Source organism: Tachyglossus aculeatus, chromosome 3 (genome assembly GCF_015852505.1).
Source record: "Tachyglossus aculeatus isolate mTacAcu1 chromosome 3, mTacAcu1.pri, whole genome shotgun sequence".
NCBI lineage: Eukaryota > Metazoa > Chordata > Mammalia > Monotremata > Tachyglossidae > Tachyglossus > Tachyglossus aculeatus.
In genome coordinates this window covers 61,833,142-61,848,166 of record NC_052068.1, presented here as the reverse complement: position 1 = coordinate 61,848,166, position 15,025 = coordinate 61,833,142, and the positions used below count along the sequence as shown (strand labels likewise).

General features: G+C 46.5%; 1 protein-coding gene across 1 annotated transcript in view; it reads right to left on the bottom strand.

Annotated features, from left to right (window-relative positions):
- LOC119925567 (ATP-dependent RNA helicase DDX50-like) overlaps positions 1–14,606 on the bottom strand; it is a 31,963-nt gene extending 17,357 nt beyond the window's left edge. Inside the window, exons 1-8 of the mRNA XM_038743861.1 lie at positions 14,473–14,606; positions 7,869–8,405; positions 7,232–7,307; positions 5,193–5,371; positions 3,167–3,284; positions 2,651–2,836; positions 2,247–2,392; positions 1,713–1,862 (exon numbers count right to left, since the gene is read on the bottom strand). Coding sequence (XP_038599789.1) covers positions 1,713–1,862; positions 2,247–2,392; positions 2,651–2,836; positions 3,167–3,284; positions 5,193–5,371; positions 7,232–7,307; positions 7,869–8,405; positions 14,473–14,532 — 1,452 coding nt within the window. The 5' untranslated portion in view covers positions 14,533–14,606. The remainder of the gene's footprint in view (positions 1–1,712; positions 1,863–2,246; positions 2,393–2,650; positions 2,837–3,166; positions 3,285–5,192; positions 5,372–7,231; positions 7,308–7,868; positions 8,406–14,472) is intronic.
- Positions 14,607–15,025: the final 419 nt, after the last annotated feature.

Below are 15,025 nucleotides of genomic sequence, written 5' to 3'. Positions count from 1 at the left end.
TATGTGCAAAGCACTGCTAAGCGCTGAACGCTCACTCTGCAGAGCACTGTCCTACGCCCTTGGGAGAGTACAACAATGTAACAGACGCATTCCTGCCCACAGCAAGCTTACAGTCTAGAGGGGGAGACAGATATTAATTGAAATGTACACCAGTACTATGGAGCTGAAAGGCGGGGATGAATAAAGGGAGCAAGTCAGGGCGACGCAGAAGGGAGTGGGAGAAGAGGAAAGGAGGGCTTAGTCAGGGAAGGTCTCAAAATTAGATTAATAGATAATTAGGCACCAGAATTGTTAAAGGGCACTCAAGCTAGCCAGAAGGCGACAGGGATGGTTCAGTGAGGAAAGGGAGGGGGACAGCCAATTCAGTCATATTTATTGAGCGTTCACTGTGTGCAGAGCACTGTACTAAGTGCTCGGAAAGCACAATACAGGAATAAGGAGCCAAACCCTGCCCAGAACAGGCTTACAGTCTAGAGGGATTGTGCTCTTCTGACTCTCAAGTGAGGTTTTTCACCCACATCTCTTTGCAGTTTTACATCCCAACTTGTACTTCCCAAGCGCTTAGTACAGTGCTCTGCACACAGTAAGCGCTCAATAAATACGATTGATGATGATGATGATCACAGTCGCTTAAGTGCCCTACTGAGAGCTCACCTCCTCCAGGCCTTCCCAGACTGAGCCCCCTCCTTCCTCTCCTCTTCGTCCCCCTCTCCATCCCCACTGTCTTACCTCCTTCCCTTCCCCACAGCGCCTGTATATGTTTGCATATATTTATTACTCAATTTATATATTTATTTTACCTGTACATATCTATTCTATTTATTTTATTTTGTTAATGTTGGGTTTTGTTCTCTGTCTCCCCCTTCTAGACTGTGAGCCCACTGCTGGGTAGGGACCGTCTCTATGTGTTGCCAACCTGTACTTCCCAAGCGCTTACGACAGTGCTCTGCACACAGTAAGCGCTCAATAAATACGATTGATTGATTGATTGAGTGCTCTAAACCCAAAGTAAGGGATTTGATGTGGAGATGGAGTACCTGGTCAGTAGCTGGAGGGGGTCCACCTGACTATTCTGGGTGAATCTAGCCCTAGTCCTCCTCAGGTTTCTGTGATCGAGCTATGACCTCCACTGGGGTAAGGGCCGTTCACAGCTCCACCCCCTGCCAACAGGCTGCTGCCATCACCCCGTTCACTGGGCTCGGGGACAAGGACGAAGGTCCCATCTTCTCATCCTTGGGGGGATCCTTGAAGCTCAGGAGCGACCGCAGAGCTAGTTTTAAGTCCGTGGCACCACGGTTTCCAGCCTCTGCAGCTCCACTGCCAAACATGCCAGGCAGGGGTGGGTCAATAGTGGTCCTTACTGGGCTCTAAAACCTAGCACGGGTAACCATCACCATCGACCTTCCTCATCCCTCTTTCCTCTCCCTTCATGCCTCAGCCCAAGTGGGCACCTCTGTTCCCAGTGTATTTACTATTCTATTTATTTTGTTAATGATGTGCATACAGCTTTAAATCTACTTGTTCTGACGATTTTGACCCCTGTCTACATGTTTGGTTTTGTTGTCTGTCTCCCCCCTTCTAGACTGTGAGCCCGTTGTTGGGTAGGGACCGTCTCCATATGTTGCCGACTTGTTCTTCCCAAGAGCTTAGTACAATGCTCTGCACCCAGTAAGCACTCAAATACAATTTAATGAATGAAGGAAAATGCATACCTGTTTTATGTTAGAATTCAAGGCCATTTCTGATGCATCTTTCTTTGTCTCACAAAAGACAATGGCCCGCCCTTGATTTCCACTGTAGACCTGGATGACGTCTCCAATCACAGCAGCTCTGTGGTTCCCTCGACACTGGATAGCCAAATGCTACAGGAGAAAGACAGTAAATGTTTGTCAAGGAAATCTTTTCCTATCAAACCACTTTAAACCGATCTACTGACTCTCAGAAGCCCAGCTTTCGGAGGGGACGTTGATCTGACCCAGCAAAGCCGAGCACAAGGTCATATTTGAAACCAAATAAATGTGAGAAATAAAACGACGGCAGTTGCCAAAATAACTTTAGGTGAATGTCACCTGTGCCGTGTCAAAAGCCAAAAGCATTTGGATCCCATCTTCCCTGTGGACAAGATCCCACCACATCTTGGGAAAGATCGTGCCCACGTCCTCGAACAGAACTTATTCCCGGCTTCACCACCACCACCAGACACTATAAATTGGAACCGGTAAACCGAGAATCGACCGATTCCTTACCTCCACGGTGGTTGCGGTCTTTTGGGTCAACCTTCCGATGAGGTCTACCTGTTCGTATTTGGCTTTCATGTATTTCTTTGCCACTTTGTACACCCACTGTGGACAAGTTGCAGAAAACAGCAGGGTCTGAGGATTGTCTTCTGACTCTTAGGTAAATAAAAACAAAATCGATTAATACGGCTGAAGAGAAATATTTCAAGGTAATACCAGACCTCTCAAAAGTCTCCCCGCCGCCCATTCCTGAAAGGGCCATCTCTAAAAAGTGAAAAAAATCCCGAGAATTCTTCCCATTGTTTCTGTAATTAGCTTTGGGGTTTACAAAGGAGTTGAAATCCACTCCCTAGAAATTGAAGACATACAGGGTTTTAGATTTCAGAAACCTCATATTGGGAATGAAGATTTACCTCTATTATACGCTCCACTTATGATACTTTCCACATCCTCAGCAAAGCCCATGTCTAACATCTGATCGACTTCATCGAGCACGACATGTCGCAGTTTAGTAAGATCTAACCGGCCACTCTCCAGAAGGTCTTTAATACGGCCCGGGGTCCCCACCAAAATGTCGATTCCCTTTCGGATGAGGTCGACTGAAATCAAAGAAACAGGATCAGAGGAGAATCCATGGCTTAGAAGCATTGTCTTTATTATCTCCACTTTTGAGGCATCATCACCAATCGTATTTATTGAGCGCTTACTGTGTGCACAGCACTGTACTAAGCGCTTGGGAAGTCCAAGTTGGCAACCTATAGAGACGGTCCCTACCCAACAGTGGGCTCACAGTCTAAAAGGGGGAGACAGAGAACAAAACCAAACACACTAACAAAATAAAATAAATAGAATAGATATGTACAAGTAAAATAAATAAATAGAGTAATAAATATGTACACATATACAGGTGCTGTGGGGAATCCACTTACTCTGGCCATTATAGGGTGTGCCACCGTAAAAGCAAGCCACCGTGAGGGTTTTGGTGATGTCTTTGAAGTCCTTGGCGACCTGGTTTGCAAGTTCTCTGGTTGGAGCCAACACAAGTACCTAGTGGGGGAAAAAAGAAAAAAAAAATCAAGCCTAAACATTCCCAAGGTTTGATTTTGCCATGAAAGGTGTTTTGGGGATTCTGAATACAAACCAGAATTCAGTACTCGAAGCTACAAAACTTTAGGACAAAGCAAAAGTGCCCCCAACCTTTCTACGGCTTGGAGTGCAGCAAACACGCTACTTGTGGGACATGGAAGTCTTCCAATTAATAATAATAATTGTACTTGTTAAGTGCTTTTGTGTCAAGCACTGTTTTAAGCGCTGGGGTAGATATAAGCTAATCATATTGGACACAGTCCCTTGTCCCTCATGGGGCTCGGTCAATCCCAAGAGCTTAGTACAGTGCTCTGCACACAGTAAGTGCTCAATAAATACAATTGAATGAATGAATGAGGTAACTGAGGCACAGAAGTGACTTGCTCAAGGTCATCCAGCAGACAAGTGTTGGAGCCAGAATTAGAACCAGGATAGAGCACAGACCGCTCTATTCATTAGGTCAAGCGCTCAATAAATACGATTGATTGATTGATTCCCTAGCTACCAATATCAAGGGTATGGATTTTTGAAAGTTAAAAAAAAAGAAATGCAATCAGAGATAGGGGAGTTTTTTTGGAAAAAAAATTTAGCTTGAATGTCTAAATTTCACGTTAACTTTTGTTTACGTAGAACACCTGCCAGATAATGAACAATTTAGCCATTTACAAGTGCCAAAGAGAACACACCAAAGTGGCTGATGAAAGACTCCTTTAAATTGACGGTACTTATTACGCGTTTACTATGTGCCAAGCACTGTTCTAAGAGCTGGGGTAGATACAACGTAGTCAGGTTAAATCCGAGTAGTATTTCAGTTTAGCCACATATCTGCAAGCCGGTCACTTTAGATGGAGCCATGCTGAGGTGAAGGCAATACCACTCATATCACGATGAGGCCAAAGTGTCAGTCGATGGTATTTATTGAGTGCTGACTTAGTGCAGAGAACTAAACTAAGAGCCCTTGGACCAGTACGATATAACAGACATCCCCTACCCACGACAGATTTACAGCCTGGAAGGGGAAACAGACACTAATATAAAATTTTCCTCCGTTGATTCCTTCCCTCTCCAAAAAAGGACCGCGGCAGCTAAAGGCAGTTGCTCAAACGGCTAGAATAATGATAGTCAGGGTACTTGTTAAGCGCTGCAAGATACGTGAGAAATCCGGTAACGGCCAATCGTTCAATGGTATATTTTGAGCGCTTTCTGTGTGCAAACCCCTGTACTACGTGCTTATGGGGCTGGGAGCCAGAACAAGCACTTAATCCCCATTTTACAGATGAGGAAACAGGGAAATTCCACGGCTTGAGAGTGGTGGAGCCGGGATGGGAATGCAGGCTTTTCCGAGTCCTGGGCCCACTGTACGGCAACATGTCCACTGTATGACCTTGGGCAAGTCATTTAACTTCTCTGAGTCTCAGTTACCTCATCCGTAAAATGGGGATTAAGATTGTCAGCCCCACGTGGGACAACCTGATCAACGTGTATCCCCCTCAGCGCTTAGAACAGTGCTTTGCACATAGTAATCGCTTAAATGCCATCATCATTAGTATTATTATTATTTCACCCATTCATTCACTGCAAGTCATGGCTTCATTCATTCACTCAATCGTATTTACTGAGCGCTTACTGTGTGCACAGCACTGTACTAAGCGCTTGGGAAGTACAAGTTGGCAACATATAAAGACGGTCCCTACCCAACAGCGGGCTCACAGTCTAGAAGGGGGAGACAGACAACAAAACAAAACATATTGACAAAATAAAATAAGTAGAATAAATATGTACATATAAAATAAATAGAGTAATAAATACATACAAACATATATACATATATACAGGTCACTTAAAGCCAACAAGGCCTAAGGTGGTTACCTTGGGGGGATAGCCTCGCTTCTGTTCCTCTCGCGTCCTCTGAAGCTTCTCCGTCAAGGGGATAGCGAAGGAGAAGGTCTTTCCAGTTCCCGTCCTGGCCTGAGCAACCACGTCTCGGCCTTCGTACACGTGATGAAACGTCTTGACTTGTATGGGAAACAGGTAGGTCACCCCTCGATCTGTAAAACAGCCCAACGACATTTCCCTGATTTTTTTCGGTAGATGCTGATCACAAAAGGCAGGTGATTTAATGACCCCCCGCAGGGACTGATGAGGCAAATGACCCACATTTTCCATTTTTTCCCCAGTGCAGATTCCCACGTTTGTCCATTTCCTTGAAAACCTTATGGTTTTCCAAGCTACAAAAGCAGTCACTACTCAAATGAAGACACCAGCAAACAATTAATGGAGAATATGCAAGTTTCATACTGCGATACACAACCAGGAAGTTTAAACAGACACCAGATTTTGTAGGAGTGGGTGACAATACACTATTTTAAACCCATAGAGGGGAATGTGTGATTGTTTGAGTTACTCCCCGCGAAAGCCCTGTATCACCAGAGGGCATGAACACATTCCTATGATTCACTCAAATAAAAAAGGCTCCAAACCACAAACTACATAAAGTCCATTCTAAAAAATCTTTAGGAAACGTGCTTCATCAGCTGAAGGGACATTTAGAGATTGAAAAATTTTTAAATTCCGGGATAAACACATCAGCTTCACATTTGGGGCTATCTACTCAGAAAATCATCCTTTTTGAAGTGAGAAACTCTAGGGGAACTGCAACTTTTAGCTTCAGAGCAGATTTTTCTTTTCCCCCCACAAAAGCCTCACCCAAAGGGGGTACGCGGTGTCTGTAAGGCGAACATTTGGCATCTCACTGGGCTGTCCTACAGGTTGGCAGCCCCTGCTCTGGAGGATACAGAATCAATCATATTTATTGAGCGCTTACTGTGTGCAGAGCACTGTACTAAGCGCTTGGGAAGTACAAGTTGGCGACATACGGAGACAGTCCCTACAGCCTAAACATTCGTAACCAAAGGTTAGGCAGCAGAGCCCGGGGCTCTTTAGAAGAAAATATCCAAACTGAAAAGCAGCGTGGCACAGTGGAAAGAGCCCAGGCTTTGGAGTCGGAGGTCATGGGTTCGAATCCCGGCTCCGCCACATGTCTGCTGTATGACCTTGGGCAAGTCGCGTCACTTCTCTGAGCCTCAGTTACCCCATCTGTAAAATGGGGATTAAGACTGTGAGTCCCACGTGGGACAACTTGATCCCATTGTATCCCCCCCAGTGCTTAGAACAGTGCTTTGCACATAGTAAGCACTTAACATATGCCATAAAAAAAAAGCAGCCCCCTCTCTGCATGCAGAACTCACAGCCGTCTCAATCAAGCTATCGTATTTACTGAGCGCTTACTGGGTGCAGAGAACTGAACTGAGCAGTTGGGAGAGAACAATAATAACAATTGTGGCATCTGTTAAGCACTTACTATGTGCCAGGCACTGTACTAAGGGCCGGGGTGCATACGAGCAAATCAGGTTGGATACAGTCCCTGTCCCACATGGGGCTCACAGTCTCAATCGCCATTTTACAGAGGAGGTAACTGAGGCACAGAAGTGAAGTGACTTGCCCAAGGCCACACAGCAGACAAGTGATAGGGCTACGTTCCCTACCCACAATGAGCTTACAGTCGAGAGGATGGGCTAGGCGGTCGGAATATTTCTGAGGCCAGCTTGTACTTCCCAAGCGCTTAGTACGGTGCTCTGCACACAGTAAGCGCTCAATAAATACGACTGAATGAATGAATGAATGAAGGAGAAAATACCCGGCTTCCTATCACCCTTATGCTAATCTTAGGATTTCAAAACAGGCCTTCGTCGCCGGGAAAAGGACGACAGATTCAAGCGCGGATGAGGATGCTGCAGAATTCTGGCCGTTGGCATCGGAACCAGAATACGGCTGTATTCACGGCTGCTCGAGAGCTTACAAAACTAAATTCCAGTGATGACGTACTATCGGATGTAACTCATCGTTACCTTTCAGAAGCTGTACGGTCCCCTTCGAGATGGGGAAGTTAGAGAAGGCGCCGTCTTTCTGTTCGGGCGTTAGGGCCTACAAAATGGAAATAAAAACACAACTCAAAAAGGAGGGTTTGATCTGGGCCCAATGGAAGTTATCGGCCGATTTGATTTATTTCGCGCTTACATAAAAGAGGGTTTGATCTGGGCCCAATGGAAGTTATCGGCCGATACGATTTATTTCGCGCCCCAGGGTGAGTCCAGCTGTTGGAACACTTCTACTCTGAGCTACGGCGAACCTTGCCCTCTTCACTATTATTCCTCCTCTCTGCTTTGGATGATCAGGACTATGGTTGGGGGGCAGGGGGAAGTCCTAAACCCACATACTTGATCACCCCAACACCTCTCTGAGGAAAGTTAACAACGCTTGGCATACAGTAAGCATTTAATAAATGGCATGACTACCAAACCTAATCAAACGCGTGCTCGAAAAGTCTCATTATACTCTGGTTAGCCAAAACACTCTTTGTCTGAAAACAAGCTAGAAAAATCGAAGACCTGTATCTATTCGACGCTAACTTTTCCGCACTAAAACGTGTGATAAAATGTATAAAAGATGCTGGAAACCGAGAGAGTAGGGAAGCGATCGCCGTACCTGCTCTGGCTCGCTGTCCGTTGAGGCTGGGGATGAAAATCCATTGACCAGGGATGAATCATTCTTAGGTTTTTCCCTCGCCTCGTTAATGCTTCCATTTGGCAGCTTGCTCTTTTTCCCTTTTGTGGGCTTGGAGGAAATCCGAAGCTCATCTGCCTCTCCAACCATTTCATTTAGCTTTTCCTCCTTTTTCGCTTTCTTGGGTTTGGGGGGGCTAAGTTCATCTAAAATCCCATTCTGCTCTTTAGCCTGCCCATTTGCTTTCTTTTTGGATGTTTTGGATTTCTGGGGGTTACCTTCGTCTAAAATCCCATTCTGCTCTTTAGCCAGCCCATTTGCTTTTTTTTTGGCCGTTTTGGATTTTGAGGGATTAATTTCATCTAAAATACCATTCTGCTTTTCAGCCTGCCCATTTAGATTCGTTTTCAGTTTTAACTTTTTGGGGTTCGGGGAACTGTCTTCATCCAACCGTTCATTCTCAACTGCATCAGATTTCTTCTTGGCAATTTCTGGGGAAGTAGTTTTGTTTTTATCACTCTGTTGGTAAGAAAACAAACAGTGACGCAAGCTCAACAAAATGCCAATTTTTACGGATTTAGAGTAAAAGAAGTTGAAACGCATTGACATTTTCAGCACATCAGCACTTTCTGCCACGTTATAAAAAAAAAAAAACACAAAGAAAACCCGAGGCTCCTCCCTGAAAACTTCTGGGGAAAATCCCAACTGTTATACAAGTTTTCACTATAGCACCCTCCCAAATGCCTCAACCAAAGGTTAAAGTAACCATCTACGAGTCAAAAATATCCAGAAATAAGGATTTTGCTTAACATAAAATTCCACAGAAAAGGAATACGCCCGGGGAAAGCAGTCATGTAATCCCGAGTAGACAGCACTGAAGATTTGTCATTCCAAATTATTAAACACCGGTAAATTATTTATATTAATGCCCATCTCCTCCTCTAGATTGCAAGCTCATTGTGGGCAGCAAACATGTCAACAGTACAGTGCTTTGCACATAGTAAGCGCTTAATAAATGCCATTATTATTATTATTACAAACTTGGTTGTACTGTACTCTCCCAAACGCTTAGTACAGTGCTCTACAACACAGTTAAGTGCGGAATAAATGTTTGTTGTAATCGGCTTTATTAAGAGCCAGTTTTGGAAAGATGATGATGTTGGTGTTTGTTAAGTGCTTAATAGTAATAATAGTTAATTGCGGTATTTCTTAAGTGCTTACTATGCGATAAGCACTGTTCTAAGCGCTGGAGTTGCATGGGGCTCACACTCTTAATCCCCATTTTACGGAAGAGGTAACTGAGGGACAGAGAAGAGACTTGCTCAAGGTCACACCGCAAATAAGTGGTGGAGCCGGGATTAGAACCCACGCCCTCTGACTCCCAAGCCCGGGCTCTTTCTGCTGGGTTACACTGCCTCCCTAAGAGTTACTTACTAAGTGCCAGGCACTGTACTAAGCACTGGGGAGGATACAAGCTAATCAGGTTGGCCACAGTCAACCCAGGGCTCACAGTGTTTACTGGAAGCATGCCAGGCTTCCCAGGAGCAGAAGTTATGTTGCCAACTTGTACTTCCCAAGCGCTTAGTACAGTGCTCTGCACACAGTAAGCGCTCAATAAATACGATTGATTGATTGATTGGAGCAGGGCTGGGCGGGAGGGAACAGATCTGTTTCTAGAAGCATGGTGAGGGGACAAAGAACAGTCAGGAGGGCGGAGAAAAAACAGTCAGCCAATTGTCGACAGCAATCAGAGGTTTAACACAACCAAGCAATCGCATACTGCAACTGTCAACAGAGGCATACACAACCAAACAACTGCTGTACAGCAATTGTCAACTGTCAACAGCCACCAGAGGCATACACAACCAAACAACTGCTATACAGCAACTGTCAACGGCCACCAGAAGCATACACAACCAAACAACTGCTGTACAGCAACTGTCAATCAATCAATCAATCGTATTTATTGAGCGCTTACTGTGTGCAGAGCACCGGACTAAGTGCTTGGGAAGTACAAATTGGCAACATATAGAGACGGTCCCTACCCAACAGTGGGCTCACAGTCTGAAAGGGGGAGATAGAGAACAAAACCAAACATACTAACAAAATAGAATAGATATGAACAAGTAAAATAAATAAACAATAATAATATAATAAGTAAAGAAATAAAGTAAAACTGTCAACAGCCACCAGAGGCACACACAACCAAACAACCGCATACAGCAATTGTCAACTGTCAACGGCAACACTCACAATCAGAGGCACGCGCAACCAAGGAATTGGCAAAACCCTAGACTAGGAGCGGTCAAACGAAGCCTATCGATAGATAGGACCCTCATCGCACATGGTCTACCAGTGCTTAGAACAGTGCTTGGCACACAGTAAGCGCTTAACAAATACCATTATTATTATTATTATTATTATTATCTACTGGAGATGTGATGCTAACGAGGCCTTGAAGGTGGGGAGAGTAGTGGTCTGTCGAATATGAAAGGGACAGGATTCTAGGTCGGAGGTAGTAAGTGGTTAAGGGGTCATAGTACACAGCTTTGTATCCACCCCAGTGCTTATTACAGTGCCTGGCACACAGTAAGGTCATTTATCAATCAATCGTATTTACTGAGCGCTTACTGTGTGAAGAGCACTGTACTAAGCGCTTGGAAAGTACAATTCGGCAACAGATAGAGACACTCCTTACCCAACAACGGGCCCACAGCCTAGAAGTGGGGGAGACGGACAACAAAACAGACATCAAGACCATCAACAAAGATATTTATTTATTTATTTAATTTGTACATATTTATTCTATTTATTTTATTTCGTTAATATGTTTGGTTTTGTTCTCCATCTCCCCCTTCTAGACTGTGAGCCCACCGTTGGGTAGGGGCTGTATCTAGATGTTGCCGACTTGGACTTCCCAAGCGCTTCGTCCAGTGCTCTGCACCCAGTAAGCGCTCAATAAATACGACTGAATGAATGAATAAACAGACTTATAGATTCTGATTTGCTTGCCGCTATCCTGGGTTCTCATCCCGGCTCTCCCACTCGTCTGCTGTGTGATTTCGGGCCCGTCGCTTTACTTCTCTGGGCCTCAGTTCCCTCATCTCGGGACCCACGTGGGACTTGATGTCCGACCCAATTAGCCTGTATCATCATCATTAATCGTATTTATTGAGCGCTTATTGTGTGCAGAGCACTGTACTAAGCGCTTGGGAAGTCCAAGTTGGCAACATATAGAGACGGCCCCTACCCAACAGTGGGCTCACAGTGCTCAGAAGAGTGCTTGGCACATACTAAGAACTTAGGTACCATAATTAATAACCACGTGCCAGTGAAGAAGGGTGGGGGAAGCGGAAAGCCTCGGGCCGCCTGACAGCAAAAAAGCAGTGTGGCTCAGTGGAAAGAGCCGGGCTTTGGAGTCAGAGGTCATGGGTTCAAATCCCAGCCCCGCCATTTGTCAGCTGTGTGACTTTGGGCAAGTCACTTCACATATTTATTATTCTATTTATTTATTTATTTTACTTGTAGATATCTATTCTATTTATTTCATTTTGTCAGCACGTTTGGTTTTGTTCCCTGCCTCCCCCTTTTAGACTGTGAGCCCACTGCTGGGTAGGGACTGTCTCTCTATGTTGCCAACTTGTACTTCCCAAGCGCTTAGTACAGTGCTCTGCACACAGTAAGCGCTCAATAAATACGATTCATTGATTCACTTCTCTGGGCTTCAGTTACCTCATCTGTAAAATGGGGATGAAGACTGTGAGCCCCCCGTGGGACAACCTGATCACCTTGTAACCTCCCCAGCGCTTAAAACAGTGCTTTGCACATAGTAAGCTCTTAATAAATGCCATTATTATTATTATTATTACCCCAACTCAGCCACTTGTCAGCTGTGCGACCATCACTCAAATGGGCAAATCACTTCACTTTTCTGTGCCTCAGTGACCTCATCTGTCAAATGGGGATGAAGACTGTGAGCCCCACGTGGGACAACCTGATCACCCTGTAACCTCCCCAGCGCTTAAAACAGTGCTTTGCACATAGTAAGCGCTTAGTAAATGCCATTATTATTATTATTATTATACCAACTCAGCGACTTGTCAGCTGTGTGACTGTGGGGAAGGGAAGGAGGTAAGAAGTGGGGGGATGGAGAGGGGGACGAGGGGGAGAGGAAGGAAGGGGCTAAATATGTGCAAACATATATACATTGTTGTCTGTCTCCCCCTTCTAGACTGTGAGCCCGCTGTCAGGTAGGGACCGTCTCTCTATGTTGCCAACTTGTACTTCCCAAGCACTTAGTCCAGTGCTCCGCACACAGTAAGCGCTCAATAAATATGAAGTCACTTCACTTCTCTGTGCCTCAGTTCCCTCATCTGTAAAATGGGGATGAAGACTGCGAGCCCCCCGTGGGACAACCCGATCACCTTGTAACCTCCCCAGCGCTTAGAACAGTGCCTTGTACATAGTAAGCGCTTAATGAATGCTACCATTATTATTATTACTGTGAGCCCACCGTTGGGTAGGGACCGTCTCTATATGTTGCCAACCTGTCCTTCCCAAGCGCTTAGTCCAGTGCTCTGCACATAGTCAGCGCTCAATCAATACCATTGAATGAAGTCACTTCCCTTCTCTGTGCCTCAGTTTCCTCATCTGTAAAATGGGGATGAAGACTGTGAGCCCCAGGTGGGACAACCCGATTACCTTGTAACCTCCCCAGTGCTTAGAACAGTGCCTTGCCCATAGTATGCGCTTAATAAACGCCATTATTATTATTATTAGTGAGCCCACTGTTGGGTAGGGGCTGTCTCTATATTTTGCCAACTTGGACTTCCCAAGCGCTTAGTACAGTGCTCTGCACACACTAAGCGCTCAATAAATACGATTGATTGATTAATTGATTGATTCTAAGCATGGCCCACCTTTTCTCTATCATTCCACTCAATTTACCAAGGGTATTTATTGAACACTTACTGCACGCATAGCACAAGCATTTAGGAGAGTTAAATACAGTGGAGATGGTGGACATGATCCCTGTCCACAAGGAGCTTAGTCTAGAGGGGGAGAGACACTAAAACAAACTATAGAAAGAGGAATTGGCAGGATATAAAGGCTACATAAAAGGTTGTGTGGCTGAGGTGCTTAGCAAATGCTTAAGGGGCACAGATAATAATAATAATAATAATGGCATTTATTAAGCGCTTACTATATGCAAAGCACTGTTCTAAGCGCTGGGGAGGTTACAAGGTGATCAGGTTGTCCCACGGGGGGCTCACAGTCTTCATCCTCATTTTACAGATGAGGGAACTGAGGCCCAGAGAAGTGAAGTGACTTGCCCAAAGTCACACAGCTGACAAATGGCAGAGCCGGGATTTGATGAGATGCAGCGTGGCTCGGTGGAAAGAGCCCGGGCTTTGGAGTCAGAGGTCGTGGGTTCAAATCCCGGCTCTGCCATTTGTCAGCTGGGTGACTCTGGGCAAGTCACTTCACTTCCCTGGGCCTCAGTTCCCTCATCTGTAAAATGGGGATTAAGACTGTGAGCCGCATGTGGGACAACCTGATCACCTTGTATCCTCCCCAGCGCTTAGAACAGTGCTTTGCACAGAGCACTTAACAAATGCCATTATCATTATTATTATTATTAAAGAGCCCGGGCTTGGGAGTCAGAGGTCATGGGTTCAAATCCCGGCTCTGCCATTTGTCAGCTGGGTGACTCTGGGCAAGTCACTTCACTGGGCCTCAGTTACCTCATCCGGAAAATGGGGATTAAGACTGTGAGCCCCCTGTGGGACAACCTGATCACCTTGCATCCTCCCCAGCGCTTAGAACAGTGCTTTGCACATAGCACTTAACAAATGCCATTATTATTATTATTAAAGAGCCCGGGCTTGGGAGTCAGAGGTCGTGGGTTCAAATCCCGGCTCTGCCATTTGTCAGCTGGGTGACTGGGCAAGTCACTTCTCTGGGCCTCAGTTACCTCATCTGGAAAATGGGGATTAAGACTGTGAGCCCCCTGTGGGACAACCTGATCAACTTGTATCCTCCCCAGCGCTTAGAACAGTGCTTTGCACATAGCACTTAACAAATGCCATTATCATTATTATTATTATTAAAGAGCCCGGGCTTTGGAGTCAGAGGTCGTGGGTTCAAATCCCGGCTCTGCCATTTGTCAGCTGGGTGACTCTGGGCAAGTCACTTCTCCGGGCCTCAGTTACCTCATCTGGAAAATGGGGATGAAGACTGTGAGCCCCAGGGGGGACCACCTGATCACCTTGTATCCTCCCCAGCGCTTAGCACAGTGCTTTGCACATAGCACTTAACAAATGCCATTATTATTAAAGAGCCCGGGCTTGGGAGTCAGAGGTCATGGGTTCAAATCCCGGCTCTGCCACTTGTCAGCTGGGTGACTCAGGGCAAGTCACTTCACTGGGCCTCAGTTCCCTCATCTGGAAAATGGGGATGAAGGCTGTGGGACAGTCGGCGCTCAATATGAATGAATGATTAGTAAGGGAGGAGGCGGGATTTGAACCCAGACCCTGGGCCTCCCAAGCCCAAACTTCCTTCCCCTGAGGCAGGCTCTGAACGTTACCTTCATCTTGTTCTTCTTCTTCGGGGCCACGTCCGACTCCTCGCGCAGTTTTCCGGGCATGTTGAGGCGGCTCGGCCCGCAGCCCCCCAACCGCGCGGCCTCCACACGGCGAGGACGGCGCCAAAAAGGGAGAGGAGCCGGGCCCGGCCGCCGGCGTCACTTCCGGTCCCCCCGCACCCGCCAATGGGCTCGGGCCGCACTCCGGGCGCGCCGGGGGCCGGCCAATCGGAGAGGCCGTCACATCCCGGGCCCCCGGCGGCCGCACCTAATTAGCATAAGGAGGAGCCGCGGCCGGCCGGCCGGCGTCCGCCATGAGGCGAGGGCTTCACTTCCGCGTTCTGAAGGGTCTTCCCGGCATGCAACGCGTCTGGAGGGGAATGTCCGGCCCGGCTTCCGTAGCACGCGGCGGGCGCGCGGACGGGCCCTGCTTCCGGTCCGGGAAACCCCGCGCGAGGCCTTCCCCCTCCCCCCCCCCCCCCCAGGCCCTGTCTTCGTCCTGCTTTAAGCCCATTCTAACCATCATATTATAATGGCGATATAATACAATAATAAT